Below are 18,718 nucleotides of genomic sequence, written 5' to 3' on the forward strand. Positions count from 1 at the left end.
CGATGGTTGTTCAGCAATTAGTTGTGATTTTGGTGTTTTCATAAGAAGGGGGTGAGCTCATGTCCTTCTACTCCACCATCATTTGGAAGTGACCTGCTGGCTCAGCAGGGTGGTGTGGGACACCAGTCAGCCTGCAGCTCCTACAGCTTCTGTGGCTCCTGCAGGATCCTTGTTGGGCCAAGTGCTTGGTTAGCCCTTGCACTGCCCATCCTAATCATCAAAACTTCCAAGAACTGTGAAAGGTCTGAGATTTTATCCTACTTGCAAGCTAACAAGTTAGCTGGGCACAGTTTCATGGATGCTGGTAGAAGACATGAACTCCTGGGTCCGAGACAAAGGACTTGAATACTCACAGCATTAGTGGTAGCCAGAGTGTGAACATTTGCACCACTTCTCTAAGCCTCAATTCCCACAGGGTGATGCAGAGGGCCAGGTGATACCTGCACATGCAGTGGATTCCATTATAGGAGAGGAACCCCAAGTTTATAGATCTCGAACCTTTCATGAAGGGCAGTAAGCCTGCCTGATCCTTGCCTTGAGGAAGAAATATCTTGAGTACAATTTCTAGTATAACCTGCCCTTTGCTCTGGAGAGGGGCACTCTATCTTCTAAGCCTGTTCACTATATAAATATCTTCGAAAAGATAGTTTGGAAAAAAGGCAGTTATGAGTCTGCTTGAAAGATATACAGAAATGTGAGATTTGTGGAGAATTTTCTCCCAATAGTCTCTCAAGTCCCTTTTAATCTGGAACAGATCTAACCAATTCTCCTCCCTCTTGTTTTTCCCCTTACTATTTATTTATTGAAGAAATTGGACCACTTGCCCCGAGCTGTGTTCCACATTTTAGAATTTGATAAGTGTATTCTTGTGGAGTATTTAATAGTTCCCATATCACCATTTTAATGTGAACAGGTAAATCTAGAGGCTTGATCAATGCAGATTCAATTTTTAGGCAAAAATACTTCATAGGTGGTATTTTTTTAATTTATTTATTATTTATTTTTTCTTGGCTGTGTTGGGTCTTCGTTTCTGTGCGAGGGCTTTCTCTAGTTGTGGCAAGCGGGGGCCACTCTTCATCGCGATGCACGGGCCTCTCACTATCGCGGCCTCTCTTGTTGCGGAGCACAGGCTCCAGACACACAGGCTCAGTAGTTGTGGCTCACAGGCCTAGGTGCTCCGCGGCATGTGGGATCTTCCTAGACCAGGGCTCAAACCCGTGTCCCCTGCATTGGCAGGCAGATTCTCAACCACTGCGCCACCAGGGAAGCCCCATAGGTGGTACTGAGTGCTTGCTAGTTCATCCCCCCCAGAAGGCACATAATGCCTGGTTGTCTCTCTCTCAGTATGTTCAGGTGTTGTCAACCCAATCCATAGGTTTTAAAGTCCCTTTATTCTTTCACCCAATGGTTTTGGCAGCCGTTGGTGATTCTTGCTTTTATTAGCATTTATTAGCTGGAATACTTCTGAAAGAATAAATTTCCATAATCAACTATTGGTGTGTCCTGAAATGCAGTACTTAGAGGAAGGATAATCATTTTAGTGTAAAACTCAAGTAATGTCTCTTTCCTGATATATAAAACACTTCAGAGAGCAGGAACCGAGCCGAGCAGAGCCAGCCAGTGGCTGCGGCATGGGGGCTGAACATTAATAAAAGTATCCATGGAGAACACTGAAAATTCAGTGGATTCAAAATCCATTAAAACTTCAGAGACAAAGGTCTTACATGGAAGCAAATCAATGAACTCTGGAATATCCTTGGATGATAGTTACAAAATGCATTATCCTGAAATGGGTTTATGTATGATAATTAATAACAAGAACTTTCATAAAAGTACTGGGATGTCATGTCGGTCTGGTACAGATGTAGATGCAGCAAACCTCTGGGAAACCTTCACGAACTTGAAATACGAAGTCAGGAATAAAAATGATCTTACATGTAAAGAAATTTTGGAATTAATGTACAGTGTTTCTAAAGAAGATCATAGCAAAAGGAGCAGTTATATTTGCGTGCTTCTAAGCCGTGGTGAGGAAGGAAAAATTTTTGGAACAAATGGACCTGTCGATCTGAAAAAATTAACAGGTTTCTTCAGAGGGGACTGTTGTAGAAGTCTAACTGGAAAACCCAAACTTTTCATTATTCAGGCCTGCCGAGGCACAGAACTGGACTGTGGTATTGAGACAGACAGTGGTGTTGAGGATGACACGGCCTGTCAGAAAATACCGCTTGAGGCAGACTTCTTGTGTGCATATTCTGCAGCACCTGGTTACTATTCCTGGCAAAATTCAAAGGACGGATCCTGGTTCATCCAGTCACTTTGTGCAATGCTGAAACAGTACGCTTACAAGCTTGAGCTTATGCATGCTCTCACTTGGGTGAACCAAAAGCTAGTGATAGAATTCAAGTCCTTTTCCACTGATTCTGCTTTTCACGCAAAGAAACAGATTCCTTGTATTGTGTCTATGCTCACAAAAGAACTGTATTTTTAATCACTAAAGAAATGGATGATTTTAAAAAAAAAATTTGTATGCCAAGTGAGGAAACGGTGTAACTGATACTATATTTTCCTCTCTCATTTAAATCTAATCTAATCCCCCAGGTGATACTTGGAAACATGTCACTTTCATAGCAATAAAACTACTATGAAGCTACCTCAGACACAATCAGGTAGTTGAAATTGAATTTAAGAATAAATAAAAATGGATAGTGGTACAGTCATTATGAGAGGATTATAAATTAACAGCTCTCATAATTAGCAAGTTTTAGTGATTATGCTATGCTACAGATTTTCAAGGAATTATGGAAGAAGTTAAACATTGCAGTAATGTATTTCATTGATATGGATATGTTGTTGTATCAGAGAATGTGTTATGGTTTTTGTCAAACTATAGAAATGATGATGTGGAATAATGTATCCTAGAAATTGGTGGTCCATGTGCGTGGTCAAAGGCTTGAAGACCTTGATCTTAGAATTAGTATTTGGAGATAAGACAATGGTATTTTTGCATCACTTCTCTGAGCACATGGTTTTGTGATGCATGTCTTTGTTGTTAAAAGAAAAAATCATGTTTAGTATTGAAAAAGGAACTAAATGTTTTACTTGAAAATGTGTGAGAAAACTAAGTTGACGCTCTCAAGGTTAAATGCAACATTTATAGAGGGAGACAAGAGTTAGGACTCTAAGGTGCTGAAATGCAACTCTTCCCACTAGCTGCTGGGCCTCGCTTTCCTACAGAATACCTGAAGGGCTCTTATGTCAAAACTTCAAACTTTGATCACACTGATAGCAGCGTGAATTGAAGAAACTCTGTAGGAACATACTAAAATACAACTTGCAGAATACACAGTGAGGTGTAAGGAAGAAACAGTAAATCAAGCATCTGGGCACTCCGTAATTAGAAGATAGTGTGAGCTTGAACAGGGACACAGCGCAGCCTATGTGATGAAGGCAGAGCCATAGACTACGGCTTCAGGGGAAGGGATGCTGGCTAATTATCTTCATAGGTACTGGTGTGCGCGGAGGATGCTCCCAAGGCAAGAAGCTCCAAGAAAGTGAACCACATCAAACTTCTGAAATGGAAATTTTCCAAAGATGGTGAGAGGCATAATAAAAATCATAGCACTCTTTTTTAAAAAAATTTTTCAATGATGGCTTTTAACTGGATGTTAAATCAAATTCTTACCTGCCTTTGTGTAGATAGCACATTATATAAAATACACTTAGCGCCACTGCCAATGTAACGGATACACTGAATAGCAATTCACTTCTCACTTTACACTGAGGGGGAGAAGGGCTGCGGTTGTCAGCCTGTCAGAAATTAAGTATGTAAATCAATGCTTAAGTGTATGAATTTGAATATGATTTACAAGAGGCTTGAAGTGTTGTTGGGGGAAAATACTGAGGTTTCTCTTTCCCCTTCAAGGTTAACAAGTGCTCAGTGACCTTTACAGACTGCACGCGGGCATGGGTGTGCCCATGTGTGCACTTGGCCACCGAACTTTGGCCGGGAGCTGAAATACTCCCGAAGAGCAAATCCTGGACTCCTTCTGGAACGTCCCTTTCTGCCATCCATGAATGTCAGCCCATAAGAGCAATTTCATTAGCATTTCCTCATTTTCCAATATAAGCAGTGAGTGTGGCCTGATAATATGGGCCCTCATCCATCCTTTGCAGAGTATGGGAAAAATCATAGCACTCTTTGCAGTAAAATTTTTCAGCATGTTAAGTTGTGTTCTGTTGACATTTACAATCAAAGGAGAATGATACTGTTATGATCATATACTGTTCTCTGAAATGAAAGGACCATGGCACCCAGGACTTTATCAGTCATCCAGTCTTCCCTCCTTTGGTGCCAGGGAAACTGAAGGCCAGAGAGGAGAAGCAGCACAGCCCCCAGCCAGGGAGGCCTGGCTCCGAGCCTTCTAGCTCAGGAGGTGTTGAGCTATCCCTGCATCGCTGTATCCCGCTGGTTTTCAGTCTGACATTTCCCGTGAGCTTTCTTTTGCTAAAAGAAAGGAACTCACATTTATAAAGGAGAGCTATTTGTTTTGACTATGTCTGTAACTTTTTCTAAGTAAATGAAGCATGTAATGGTATCTTAAGGTGTGTTCCTGTGTGGCAGTTTTATAAAAAATTTGTTATTATGAATTTTTATTCCCAAATATAAATTTTAACTTAAAAAAATAAAAATAAAACACTTCAGTGGTGATCTGTTACTAAAAGAATTCACACTATTTCATGATCAGACTCCAGCATACTTCCTTGGATTTTTTTTTCTCTTAATTGCCTCCTTGACATGTTATATAATCTCTCCTTTTCACAAAGCTGTTCGCTCTTTGCTTAATTACTGTGTATTTTCCTGTCTCCACACCAATCTCTTTGTCTTTTCTGGAAAACATTTTCCCCCACTTATCTCTATCACACTTACTTTTTCCAGGATTCAGTTTAAACTGTACCAGCTCTATGGAACCTAAACCTACATCCCCAGTAGAATCGACTGTTTTCTCTTTGGGGCCCACATTGTACCCTGAATGTATTTATAATATGCACTTTTTGTTTTTTGTGTTTTTTGAAACTGAGTTATATTTGAACTACATTGAATTACCCAGATCTTAAATGGTATAGTTTAATGAATTTTGACAAATATGTATACCCATCACTCAAATTAAAATATAGAACATGTCCATCACCCTTGAAGGTTCCCGCCTAATCAGTCAATATCCTCCCCCTGAGGCAACCATTGTTAATATTTTTAATCCCTATAGATTAGCCCTGCTGGTCCTTGATTGTCATATAAATAGAATCATACGGTTTGTGTTTGGCTCTGCGTTTGGCTTCTATTTGTAAATTTTTGAGAGTCATCCAGGTTGTTGGTTCTACCAGTAGCTCTTTCTTTTTTATTGCTGAATATTCAATTATATGAATATACTATAATTTGTTTATGCATTTACCTGCTGATGAACATTTGGAATGTTTCTAGTTTTTTTTATCATGATAAATCCTGCTATAAATATTCTTGTGGAATTTTTCTGAGGATATATTGTTGTCATTTCTTTTTAGTATCTACCAAGGAATGGAATTGCCAGATTACAGGCTGGTGTATATTTAACTTTATTAGAAACTGCAAAACCAGGGACTTCCCTGGTGGGGCAGTGGTTAAGAATCCGCCTGCCAATGCAGGGGACACAGGTTCGACCCCTGGTCCAGGAAGATCCCACATGCTGTGGAGCAACTAAGCTCGTGCGCTACAACTACTGAGTCTGCATGCCCTAGGGCCCGCGTGCTGCAACTACTGAGCCCGCATGCTTTAGGGCCCACGTGCCACAACCACTGAGCCCGTGCGCTTAGAGCCCATGCTCCGCAACAAGAGAAGCCACCACAATGAGAAGCCCGGGCACCACAACAAAGAGTAGCCCCTGCTCACCACAACTAGAGAAAGCCTGCGCACAGCAGCGAAGACCCAAAACAGCCAAAAAAAAAAAAAAAAAAGAAACTGCCAAACAAGTTTCCAAAGTGATAGTTCAGTTTTACATTTCTACCAGCAATTTTTCAGTTTCTTTTTAACTTTAGCTTTGAAAGTGAGTGTATAGTGCTATCTCAGTGTAGTTTAAATTGCATTTCCCTTATAACTAATGATGTTGAACATCTTTTAATATGCTTTATTGGTATGTCTTTTTCATGTGTGTCTGTTCAAATATATTGCCCATTTTAAAAAATTGGGTTACATGTCTTTTGCTTTGTAGGAGTTCTTTATACATTCTTTTTTTTTTTAATTAATTTTATTTATTTATTTATTTATTTATTTATTTATTTTATGGCTGTGTTGGGTCTTCATTTCTGTGCGAGGGCTTTCTCTAGTTGCGGCGAGCGGGGGCCACTCTTCATCGCGGTGCGCGGGCCTCTCACTATCGTGGCCTCTCTTGTTGCGGAGCACAGGCTCCAGACGCGCAGGCTCAGCAATTGTGGCTCACGGGCCTAGTTGCTCCGCGGCATGTGGGATCTTCCCAGACCAGGGCTCGAACCCGCGTCCCCTGCATTGGCAGGCAGATTCTCAACCACTGCGCCACCAGGGAAGCCCTATACATTCTTAATATGGGTGTTTTGTATACATATTGCAAATATTTTCTCCCAGTCTGTGTCTTGGCTTTTTGTTTTCTTAATGACATCTTTTTAAAATTTTTATTTTATTGAAGTATAGTTGATTTACAATGTTGTGTTCAACATTTCTGCTGTACAGCAAAGTGATTCAGTTATACATATATATATTCTTTTTCACATTCTTTTCCATTATGGCTTATCACAGGATATTGAATATAATTCCCTGTGCTCTACAGTAGGACCTTGTTGTGTATCCATTCTGTATGTAATAGTTTGCATCTGCTAACCCCAAACTCCCAATCCATCCCTCCCCCACTGCCCCTCCCCCTTGGCAACCACAAGTCTGTTCTCTATGTCTATGAGTTAATGACATCTTTTGATGAGCAGAAGTTTTAATTTTGATAAGGTCCCATTTACCAAAATTTTCTTTTGTGGTTGTTGCTTTTTGTACTATGTCAAGAAATCCTTGCTTGTCCCAGCATTGCAAAGATGTTCTCTTATGTTTTCTTCCGGGACATTTTTAGTTTTAGTTTTTATGTTTAGGTCTATAATACAGCTTGAATTAATTTTTTGTTGACTTTTTCTGTCATTTGTTTTCTATTTCATTAATTTTTTTGATCTTTGCTAGTTCTTTTCTTTTACCTTCTTTGGGTTTATTTGGTCTTTTACTTTCTAGCTCCTTGAGGTTAAATTTTAGGTCATTGATTTTAGACTCTTTTCTAATATAAGCATTTAAAGCTATAAATTTCCTTCTAAATTTATCTTTATCTGCTTCATGCAAATTTTGATTTTTTTTTTAGTAAGCAGCCTTCTAAGTTGGCTGTCAGTGATCCCTACTTCTCGGTATTCATACCCTTGTGTAATCCACTCCCCTTTGTATGTGGGCTGGACCTAGTGACTTGCTTCTAAGAAACAGAATAAGGTAAAGGTGTTGGGATGTCACTTATGTGATTAGGTTATAAAAGACTGTAACTTCCATCTTGCTGGCACTCTCTCTGGCTCTTCTCGCTTGCTGGCTTTGATGAAACAAGCTACCATGTTGTGAACTTCCCTATGGAGAGATCCACGTGGCAAAGGACTGAGGGCAGCCACTGGCCAACAGTCAATGAGGAACTGAGTCACTCAGTACAACAAACCTCGAGACATGAATCTTATCAACAACCACTTGCCTGAGCTTGGAAGTGGGTCATTCCAAGTCAGTGTTCAAGATGAACGTAGCCCTGGCCAACATCTTGATTGCAGCCTTGTGGGAGACCCCGAGTGAGAGGACCTAGCTAAGCCACACCTGGACCCCTGACCCACTGTGAGATAATGGATATTGTTGTAACTCACTAAGTTTTAGGGTAATTTGCTATGCATCAAATAGAAAGCTAACACAGATTTTGGTACTGGGAGTAGGGTGTTGTCATAACATACCTAAAAATGTGGGAATATCTTTCAAACTTGGATGTGGGTGGAGGCTGGAAGGATTTTAACGAGCATATTAGAGAAATCCTAAATTGCCTGAATAGATTATTAATTGAAATTTGGACTATAGGGTGCTGCTGAAGGCTCAAAAGGAAGTGAAGAACATGTTTTGGAAACTGAAGGAGCTTATGTGATAGAAACTTAGCAACACTGTCATCTGCAGTTATGTGGAAAGTAGAGAATTGTGCTTCATGAACTTGGTGATCTATCTAATATTTCCAAGAAAAGTGTGGAAGGCATCTAGTTTCTTCTTGCTGCTTTTAGCAAAATGTGAAAGGAGATAAATTGAGAGAAAGACTGTCAAACACAAAGGATCCAGGACTTGATGGTTTTGAAAATTATTAGCCTCTGCAGATAGCACAAGATTCTAAAGTTAAGAAATAGTTCTGAAACACTATCAGGAAAATATGATCTAGAAATAAAGCAAAAGATGTGACTATACAGCCTTTTTTTAAGACCTCAGATCTGAGGACCAGAGCATTCAGCCACACAAAACTCCCCTTGAAGAGATTAAGAGTGCCTCATAGATCTCAATCAAACAAGAGGGCCTCTAGGAAGCTTAAGAGTGTGTCCCTCAGCCCTCTCAGCAGGAGTCCAAGATAAAGAATGGCTTATCTCAAAAAGAGATCTGTAGGTGCACTTTTCATCTAAGGAAGTGAACCCAGTGAGATTCACAGACAACTCATAGTAGGAAGCAGACTGAGAAAACTCTTCTGCTACTTTTCCTGAAATGCTACCTTTCAACCTTTCATGAAATAGGAAAGATGGCTCAGAGGGTGGGACCAAAAACACAGAGGGTAGAACCAAAAGCCATGAAGAACTTATCAAGGAACTCCTAAATTTGCCCAGCCAGGTAACACTTAATTTTCTTCAGCATGTAAAAATTTTGTAGTTTGTATTCTGTATTTTGACCTCTATTTCTTCTGTTGAGCACTGAGTGGTCATTTTAATCACTGTTTCCCTGTATGTAATATGTCTTTTTTTGTTTGTTTGTTTTCTGGCTGTTTTCTTTTCTTCTTTGGTTTTCATTAGTTTGACTACAGTGTGCATAGGTGTGGTTTTCTGTGGATTTATCCTGCTTGAATCTGTAAATTTATGTCTTTTACCATATTTGGGAAGTTTCTGCCTATTATTTTTTTTTATAAATTTATTTATTTACTTATTTATTTTTTAATTTTGGCTGCATTGGGTCTTTGTTGCTGTGTGCGGGCTTTCTCTAGTTGCGGCGAGCGGGGGCTACTCTTCATTGTGGTGCACGGGCTTCTCATTGCAGTGGATTCTCTTGTTGCAGAGCACGGGCTCTAGGCGCGCGGGCTTCAGTAGTTGTGGCACGCGGGCTCAGTAGTTGTGGCTCACGGGCTGTAGAGTGCAGGCTCAGTAATTGTGGCACACGGGCTTAGTTGTTCCACAGCATGTGGGATCTTCCCGGACCGGGGCTCGAACCTGTGTCCCCTGCATTGGCAGGCGGATTCTTAACCACTGCACCACCAGGGAAGTCCGTGCCTATTATTTTTAAAAATATATTTTTCTGTCCCTTTCCCCTCTCCTGTCTCCTTCTGGTTCTCCAGTTACATGTATGTTAGATCTTTTGATATTGTCTTATCCTGGGACTGTATTCTTTTTTTCAAATTTTTTCTCTCTGCTTTTCAGACTGGGCAATTTCTGTTTGTCTGTCTTTACATTCATTAACTCTTTCTGCTGTTAAGCCCATCTAGTGAATTTTTTAGTTCCAGATTATATTTTTCAGCTCTAGACTTTTCACTTGGTTATTTTTTTAAATTGAGGTATGATTGACATATAACATTATATTAGTTTCCGGTGTATAACATGATGATTCAATATTGTATATATTGTGAAATGATCACCACAGTAAGTCTAGCTAACGTCCATTACCATACATAATTACAAATGTTTTTCTTGTGTTGAGAACTTTTAAGATTTACTTTCTTAGCAACTTTCAAATATGCAATACAGTATTATTAACTATAATTACCATGCTGTATATTACATCCCCATGGCTTATTTATTTTATAACTGGAAGTTTGTACCTTTTGACCCCTTCACGCATTTCACCCACCACCCACTCCTGCCTCTGGCAACCACCAACTGTTCTCTGTATCTGTGAGCTCTGTTTTTTGTTTTTTGTTTTTCTTAGACTCCACATATAAGTGAGATCACACGGAATTTTCTTTCTCTGTCTGATTTATTTCACTTAGCATAATGCCCTCAAGGTCCATCCATGTTGTTGCAAATGGCAATATTTCCTTCTTTTTTATAGCTGAATAATATTCCATTGTGTGTGTATGTGTGTGTGTGTATATGTTTGTGTGTGTGTGTGTGCGTATATACACACACACACACACACACACCACGTTTTCTTTATCCATTTTTCCACTTGTGGATGCTTAGGTTGATTCTATATCTTGGCTACTGTAAATAATGCTGCAGTGAACGTGGGAGTGCAGATATCTTTTTGGGTTAATGTATTCATTTTCTTTAGATAGATACCCAGAAGTGGAAGTGCTGGGTCATACCTAGTTCTGTTTTTAATTTTTCGAGGAACCTCCATCTTGTTTTCCATAGTGGCTGCACCAATTTACATTTCCACCAGCAGTGCACAAGGGTTCCCTTTTTCCTGTGTTCTCACTAACACTTGTTATTTCTTGTCTTTTTGATGATAGCCACTCTAACAGGTATGAGGTGATATCACATTGTGGTTTTGATTTGCATTTCCCTGATGATTAGTGATATTGAGCACCTTTTCATGTACATGTTGGCCATCTGTATATCTCTTTGGAGAAACGTCTGTTCAGATCCTCTGCCCGTTTTTTAATCAGATTTTTTTGGGTTTTTTGCTGTTGAGTTGTATGAGTTCTTTATATATTTTGGATATTAACCCCTTATCAGATATATGATTTGCAAATATTTTTTCCCATTCAGTAGGCTGCTGTGTCATTTTGTTGAAGGTTTCATTTGCTGTGCATAAGATGTTTACTTTGGTATATTCCCACTTGTTTATTTTTGTTTGTTGTTGCCTTTGCTTTTGGTGTCAAATCCAAAAATTCATCTCCAAGACTTATGTCAAGGAGCTTACCACCTATGTTTTCATCTAGGAGTTGTATGATTTCTGATCTCATGTTCTAGTCTTTAATCCATTTTGAGTTAATTTTTGCAGGTAGTATAAGATAGTGCTCGAGTTTCATTCTTTTGCATGTGGCTGTCCAGTTTTCCCAACACCATATATTGAAGAGACTGTCCTTTCCCCATTTTATATTCTTGGCTCCTTTGTCATAAGTTAATTGACCGTATACGTGTGGGTTGACTTCTGGGCTTTCTGTTCTGTTCTGTTGATCTATATATTTGTTTTTATACCACAGTCGAGTTACTTAATACATTCATCACCTCACAGAGTTGCTTCATTTGAGTGTGTGTGTGTGTGTGTGTGTGTGTGGTGAGAACACTAAAGTTAATTTTTGTATATGGTGTGAGATGTGGGTCAGGGTTTGTTTTTTTCCTCCAAAACGCATATCCATTTGTTGCAGCACAATTTTTAAAAAAGACTTTTCCTTTCCCCCATTGAATCACTTTGGCACCTTTGTCATAAACCAGTTGTCCATATGTGTGCAGATGTGTTTCTGGATTCTCTATTCTGTTCCATTGATATATGTGTCTGTACTTAGATCAATACCACGCTGTCTGATTATTGTAGCTTTAAAGTAAGTCTTAACATTACATAGTATAAATCCTCCATGCTAATCCTTGCTTTGTGTATTCTAGTTCCTTTGCATAGCCATATAAACTTTTAACATTTCCCTGTCAATTTTTACCAAAAAGTTGACAAATAATTGGCTGAACAAGTAGAAGACAAATGAGTAAAGTGATATAAAATTTCAACAACACTCAATCGAGTTGATTTATATATTATAGAACACTGCACCCACCAGTAGCTGAATATGCATTCCTTTCCAGGGACACATGAAACGTTCTTCTGGATAGAACATATGTTGAAATCATACAGAGTATGTTTTCTGACCACTATGGAATTAAATTAAAATTGGCCAAAAAAAAAAAGGCATCAAGAGAAAATGGCTATATTTTTGAAGACTAAATGAAAGCAGCAGTAGAGGGAGCTATGTAAAGTGGGAAAAAAATGCACATGCTTCCTTCTAAAAGTTATAAAACGCAAATTCCCATTAAAATGAGCAACAAAATAGGATCAAGTTCAAATCCTGTACCGAAATATTATTTTTAAAAATGAAAGACTGATGGGCTTCCCTGGTGGCGCAGTGGTTGAGAGTCTGCCTGCCAATGCAGGGGACACGGGTTCGAGCCCTGGTCTGGGAGGATCCCACATGCCGTGGAGCGACTGGGCCCGTGAGCCACAATTGCTGAGCCTGCGCGTCTGGAGCCTGTGCTCCACAACAAGAGAGGCCGCGATAATGAGAGGCCCACGCACCGCGATGAAGAGTGGCCCCCACTTGCCGCAACTAGAGAAAGCCCTCGCACAGAAACGAAGACCCAACACAGCCATAAATTAATTAATTAATTAACTAATTTAAAAAATGAGGGGGGAGGAGAGAAGATGGCGGAAGAGTAAGACGCGGAGATCACCTTCCTTCCCACAGATACAGTAGAAATACATCTACACGTGTAACTGCTCCTACAGAACACCCACTGAACGCTGGCAGAAAACGTCCGACCTCCAAAAAGGCAAGAAACTCCCCCCGTACTTGGGTAGGGCAAAAGAAAAAAGAAATAACAGAGACAAAAGAATAGGGACGGCACCTGCACCAGTGGGAGGGAGCTGTGAAGGAGGAAAGATTTCCACGCACTAGGAAGCCCCTTCGCGGGCAGAGACTGCGGGTGGCAGAGGGGGGAAGCTTCGGAGCCACGGAGGAGAGCGCAGCCACAGGGGTGTGGAGGGCAAAGCGGAGAGGCTCCCGCACGGAGGAGCGGTGCCGACCAGCACTCACCAGCCCGAGAGGCTTGTCTGCTCCCCCGCCGGGGCGGGCGGGGGCTGGGAGCTGAGGCTCGGGCTTCGGTCGGATCGCAGGGAGAGGACTGGGATTGGCGGCGTGAACACAGCCTGAAGGGGTTAGCGCACCACAGCTAGCCGGGAGGGAGTCCGAGAAAAAGTCTGCAGCTGCTGAAGAGGCAAGAGACTTTTTCTTCCCTCTTTGTTTCCTGGTGCGCGAGGAGAGGGGATTCAGAGCGCCGCCTAAACGAACTTCAGAGACGGGCGCGAGCCGCAGCTAACAGCGCGGATCCCACAGCAACAGGGGCGCAGAGGAAAAAGCGGAGAGACTCCCGCACAGAGGCTCGGCGCCGAGCAGCGCTCACCAGCCCGAGAGGCTTGTCTGCTCCCCCGCCGCCGGGGCAGGCGGGGCTGGGAGCTGAGGCTCGGGCTTCGGTCGGATCGCAGGGAGAGGACTGGGGTTGGCAGCGTGAACACAGCCTGAAGGGGTTAGCGCACCACAGCTGGCTGGGAGGGAGACCGGGAAAAGGTCTGCAGCTGCCGAAGAGGCAAGAGACTTTTTCTTGCCTCTTTGTTTCGCTGCGCGCAAGGAGAGGGGATTCAGAGCGCCGCCTAAACGAACTCCAGAGAAGGGCGCGAGCCGCGGCGATCAGCGCGGACCCCAGAGACGGGCATGAGACGCTGGGGCTGCTGCTGCCGCCTCCAAAAAGCCTGTGTGTGAGCACAGGTCACTCTCCACACTGCCCCTCCCGGGAGCCGGTGCAGCCCGCCACTGCCAGGGTCCCGTGATCCCCGGACAAATTCCCCGGGAGAACGCACTGCGCGCCTCAGGCTGGTGCAACGTCACGCCGGCCTCTGCTGCCGCAGGCTCGCCCCGCCTCCTCCGTACCCCTCCCTCCCCGCGGCCTGAGTGAGCCAGCGCCCCCGAAGCAGCTGCTCCTTTAACCCCGTTCTGTCTGGGCGGGGAATAGACGCCCTCAGGCGACCTACACGCAGAGGCGGGTCCAAATCCAAAGCTGAACCCCAGGAGCTGTGCGAACAGGGAAGAGAAGGGGAAATCTCTCCCAGCAGCCTCAGAAGCAGCGGATTAAAACTCCACAAACAACTTGATGTGCCTGCATCTGTTGAATACCAGAATAGACAACGAATCATCCCAAATTCAGGAGGTGGACTTTGGAAGCAGGATATATTAATTTTTCCCCTGTTCCTTTTTTTTTGTGAGTGTATATGTATATGCTTCTGGGTGAGATTTTGTCTGTATAGCTTTGCTTTACAATAGCTTTATTTTACTTCACTATATTATAGCCTCTTTCTTTCTTTCTTTCTTTCTTTCTTTCTTTCTTTCTTTCTTTCTTTCTTTCTTTCTTTCTTTCTTTCTTTCTATTTTTTCTCCCTTTTACTCTGAGCCGTGTGGACAAAAGGCTCTTGGTGCTCCAGCCAGGCATCAGGGCCGTGCCTCTGAGGTGGGAGAGCCAACTTCAGGACACTGGTCCACAAGAGACCTCCCAGCTCCACGTAATACCAAACGGTAAAAATCTCTCAGAGATCTCCATCTCAACATCAAGACCCAGCATCACTCAATGACCAGCAAGCTACAGTGCTGAACACCCTATGCCAAACAACTAGCAAGACAGGAACACAGCCCCATCCATTAGCAGAGAGGCTGCCTAAAATCATAATAAGGCCACAGACACCCCAAAATACACCACCAGACGTGGATGTGCCCACCAGAAAGACAAGATCCAGCCTCATCCACCAGAGCTCAGGCACTAGTTCCCTACACCAGGAAGCCTACACAACCCACTGAACCAACCTTAGCCACTGGGGACAGATACCAAAAACAACGGGAACTACAAACCTGCAGTCTGTGAAAAGGAGACCCCCAAACACAGTAAGATAAGCAAAATGAGACGACAGAAAAACACACAGCAGATGAAGGAGCAGGGTCAAAACACACCAGACTTAACAAATGAAGAGGAAATAGGTAGTCTACCTGAAAAAGAATTCAGAATAATGATAGTAAGGATGATCCAAAATCTTGGAAATAGAATAGACAAAATGCAAGAAACATTTAACAAGGACGTAGAAGAACTAAAGAGGAACCAAGCAATGATGAAAAACACAATAAATGAAATTAAAAATACTCTAGATGGGATCAATAGCAGAATAACTGAGGCAGAAGAAAGGATAAGTGACCTGGAAGATAAAATGGTGGAAATAACTACTACAGAGCAGGATAAAGAAAAAAGAATGAAAAGAACTGAGGACAGTCTCAGAGACCTCTGGGACAACATTCAACGCACCAACATTCGAATTATAGGGGTCCCAGAAGAAGAAGAGAAAAAGAAAGGGACTGAGAAAATATTTGAAGAGATTATAGTTGAAAACTTCCCTAATATGGGAAAGGAAATAGTTAATCAAGTCCTGGAAGCACAGAGAGTCCCATACAGGATAAACCCAAGGAGAAACACGCCAAGACACATATTAATCAAACTGTCAAAAATTAAATATAAGGAAAACATATTAAAGGCAGCAAGGGAAAAAAACCAAATAACACAGAAGGGAATCCCCATAAGGTTAACATCTGATCTTTCAGCAGAAACTCTGCAAGCCAGAAGGGAGTGGCAGGATATACTTAAAGTGATGAAGGAGAAAAACCTACAACCAAGATTACTCTACCCAGCAAGGATCTCATTCAGATTCGATGGAGAAATTAAAACCTTTACAGACAAGCAAAAGCTGAGAGAGTTCAGCACCACCAAACCAGCTTTACAACAAATGCTAAAGGAACTTCTCTAGGCAAGAAACACAAGAGAAGGAAAACACCTACAATAACAAACCGAAAACATTTAAGAAAATGGGAATAGGAACATACATATCGATAATTACCTTGAATGTAAATGGATTAAATGCTCCCACCAAAAGACACAGGCTGGCTGAATGGATACAAAAACAAGACCCATATATATGCTGTCTACAAGAGACCCACTTCAGACCTAGAGACACATACAGACTGAAAGTGAGGGGATGGAAAAAGATATTCCATGCAAATGGAAATCAAAAGAAAGCTGGAGTAGCAATTCTCGTATCAGACAAAATAGACTTTAAAATAAAGACTATTACAAGAGACAAAGAAGGACACTATATAATGATCAAGGGATCGATCCAAGAGGAAGCTATAACAATTGTAAATATTTATGCACCCAACATAGGAGCACCTCAATACATAAGGCAAATACTAACAGCCATAAAAGGGGAAATCGACAGCAACACAATCATAGTAGGGGACTTTAACACCCCACTTTCACCAATGGACAGATCATCCAAAATGAAAATAAATAAGGAAACACAAGCTTTAAATGATACATTAAACAAGATGGACTTAATTGATATTTATAGCACATTCTACCCAAAAACAACAGAATACACATTTTTCTCAAGTGCTCATGGAACATTCTCCAGGATAGATCATATCTTGGGTCATAAATCAAGCCTTGGTAAATTTAAGAAAATTGAAATCGTATCAAGTATCTTTTCCGACCACAACGCTATGAGACTAGATATCAATTACAGGAAAAGATCTGTAAAAAATACAAACACATGGAGGCTACACAATACACTACTTAATAACGAAGTGATTACTGAAGAAATCAAAGGGGAAATCAAAAAATACCTAGAAACAAATGACAATGGAGATACGACGACCCAAAACCTATGGGACGCAGCAAAAGCAGTGCTAAGAGGGAAGTTTATAGCAATACAAGCCTACCTCAAGAAACAGGAAACATCTCGAATAAACAACCTAACCTTGCACCTGAAGCAATTAGAGAAAGAAGAACAAAAAAACCCCAAAGCCAGCAGAAGGAAAGAAATTATAAAGATCAGGTCAGAAATAAATGAAAAAGAAATGAAGGAAACAATAGCAAAAATCAATGAAACTAAAAGCTGGTTCTTTGAGAAGATAAACAAAATTGATAAACCATTAGCCAGACTCATCAAGAGAAAAAGGGAGAAGACTCAGATCAATAGAATTAGAAATGAAAAAGGAGAAGGAACCACTGACACTGCAGAAATACAAAAGATCATGAGAGATTACTACAAGCAACTCTATGCCAATAAAATGGACAACCTGGAAGAAATGGACAGATTCTTAGAAATGCACAACCTGCCGAGACTGAACCAGGAAGAAATAGAAAATATGAACAGACCAATCACAAGCACTGAAATTGAAACTGTGAATAAAAACCTTCCAACAAACAAAAGCCCAGGACCAGATGGCTTCACAGGTGAATTCTATCAAACATTTAGAGACGAGCTAACACCTATCCTTCTCAAACTCTTCCAAAATATTGCAGAGGGAGGAACACTCCCAAACTCATTCTACGAGGCCACCATCACCCTGATACCAAAACCAGACAAAGATGTCACAAAGAAAACTACAGGCCAATATCACTGATGAACATAGATGCAAAAATCCTCAACAAAATACTAGCAAACAGAATCCAACAGCACATTAAAAGGATCATACACCATGATCAAGTGGGGTTTATCCCAGGAATGCAAGGATTCTTCAATATACGCAAATCAATCAATGTGATACACCATATTAACAAATTGAAGGAGAAAAACCACATGATCATCTCAATAGATGCAGAGAAAGCTTTCGACAAAATTCAACACCCATTTACGATAAAAGCCCTGCAGAAAGTAGGCATAGAGGGAACTTTCCTCAACATAATAAAGGCCATATATGACAAACCCACAGCCAACATTGTCCTCAATGGTGAAAAACTGAAACCATTTCCACTAAGATCAGGAACAAGACAAGGTTGCCCACTCTCACCACTATTATTCAACATAGTTTTGGAAGTGTTAGCCACAGCAATCAGAGAAGGCAAAGAAATAAAAGGAATCCAAATCGGAAAAGAAGAAGTAAAGCTGTCACTATTTGCAGATGACATGATACTATACATAGAGAATCCTAAAGATGCTACCAGAAAACTCCTAGAGCTAATCAATGAATTTGGTAAAGTAGCAGGATACAAAATAAATGCACAGAAATCTCTTGCATTTCTATACACTAATGATGAAAAATCTGAAAGAGAAATTATGGAAACACTCCCATTTACCATTGCAACAAAAAGAATAAAATATCTAGGAATAAACCTACCGAAGGAGACAAAAGACCTGTATGCAGAAAATTATAAGACACTGATGAAAGAAATTAAAGATGATACAAATAGATGGAGAGATATACCATGTTCCTGGATTGGAAGAATCAACATTGTGAAAATGACTCTACTACCCAAAGCAATCTACAGATTCAATGCAATCCCTATCAAACTACCACTGGCATTTTTCACAGAACTAGAACAAAAAATTTCACAATTTGTATGGAAACACAAAAGACCCCGAATAGCCAAAGCAATCTTGGGAACGAAAAATGGAGCTGGGGGAATCAGGCTTCCTGACTTCAGACTATATTACAAAGCTTCAGTAATCAAGACAGTTTGGTACTGGCACAAAAACAGAAATATAGATCAATGGAACAGGATAGAAAGCCCAGAGATAAACCCACACACATATGGTCACCTTATCTTTGATAAAGGAGGCAAGAATATACAGTGGAGAAAAGACAGCCTCTTCAATAAGTGGTGCTGGGAAAATTGGACAGGTACA

General features: G+C 41.1%; 2 protein-coding genes across 3 annotated transcripts in view; both read left to right on the plus strand.

The window, feature by feature from the left end:
• Positions 1-18,718, plus strand: part of ZNF81 (zinc finger protein 81) — an 84,393-nt gene that overhangs the window by 35,116 nt on the left and 30,559 nt on the right. The window lies entirely within an intron of this gene.
• On the plus strand, positions 1,652-2,488 carry LOC137756979 (caspase-3). 2 transcript variants are annotated; one of them, XM_068533562.1, is made up of 2 exons: positions 1,652-2,143; positions 2,259-2,330. In XM_068533562.1, exons 1-2 carry the CDS (start codon positions 1,661-1,663, stop codon positions 2,328-2,330), a joined length of 555 nt encoding a protein of 184 aa, XP_068389663.1. In that variant the 5' UTR covers positions 1,652-1,660. The 2 variants fall into 2 exon arrangements, with proteins under 2 accessions (XP_068389663.1, XP_068389662.1); XM_068533561.1 differs by having other exon boundaries at positions 1,652-2,488.

The sequence above is a fragment of the Eschrichtius robustus genome, chromosome X, assembly GCF_028021215.1.
Source record: "Eschrichtius robustus isolate mEscRob2 chromosome X, mEscRob2.pri, whole genome shotgun sequence".
Lineage (NCBI taxonomy): Eukaryota > Metazoa > Chordata > Mammalia > Artiodactyla > Eschrichtiidae > Eschrichtius > Eschrichtius robustus.

What these genes read in the sequence shown, in the direction of transcription:
- LOC137756979 (XM_068533561.1), top strand. Translation starts at nt 1,661, where the DNA reads ATGGAGAACACTGAAAATTCAGTGGATTCAAAATCCATTAAAACTTCA.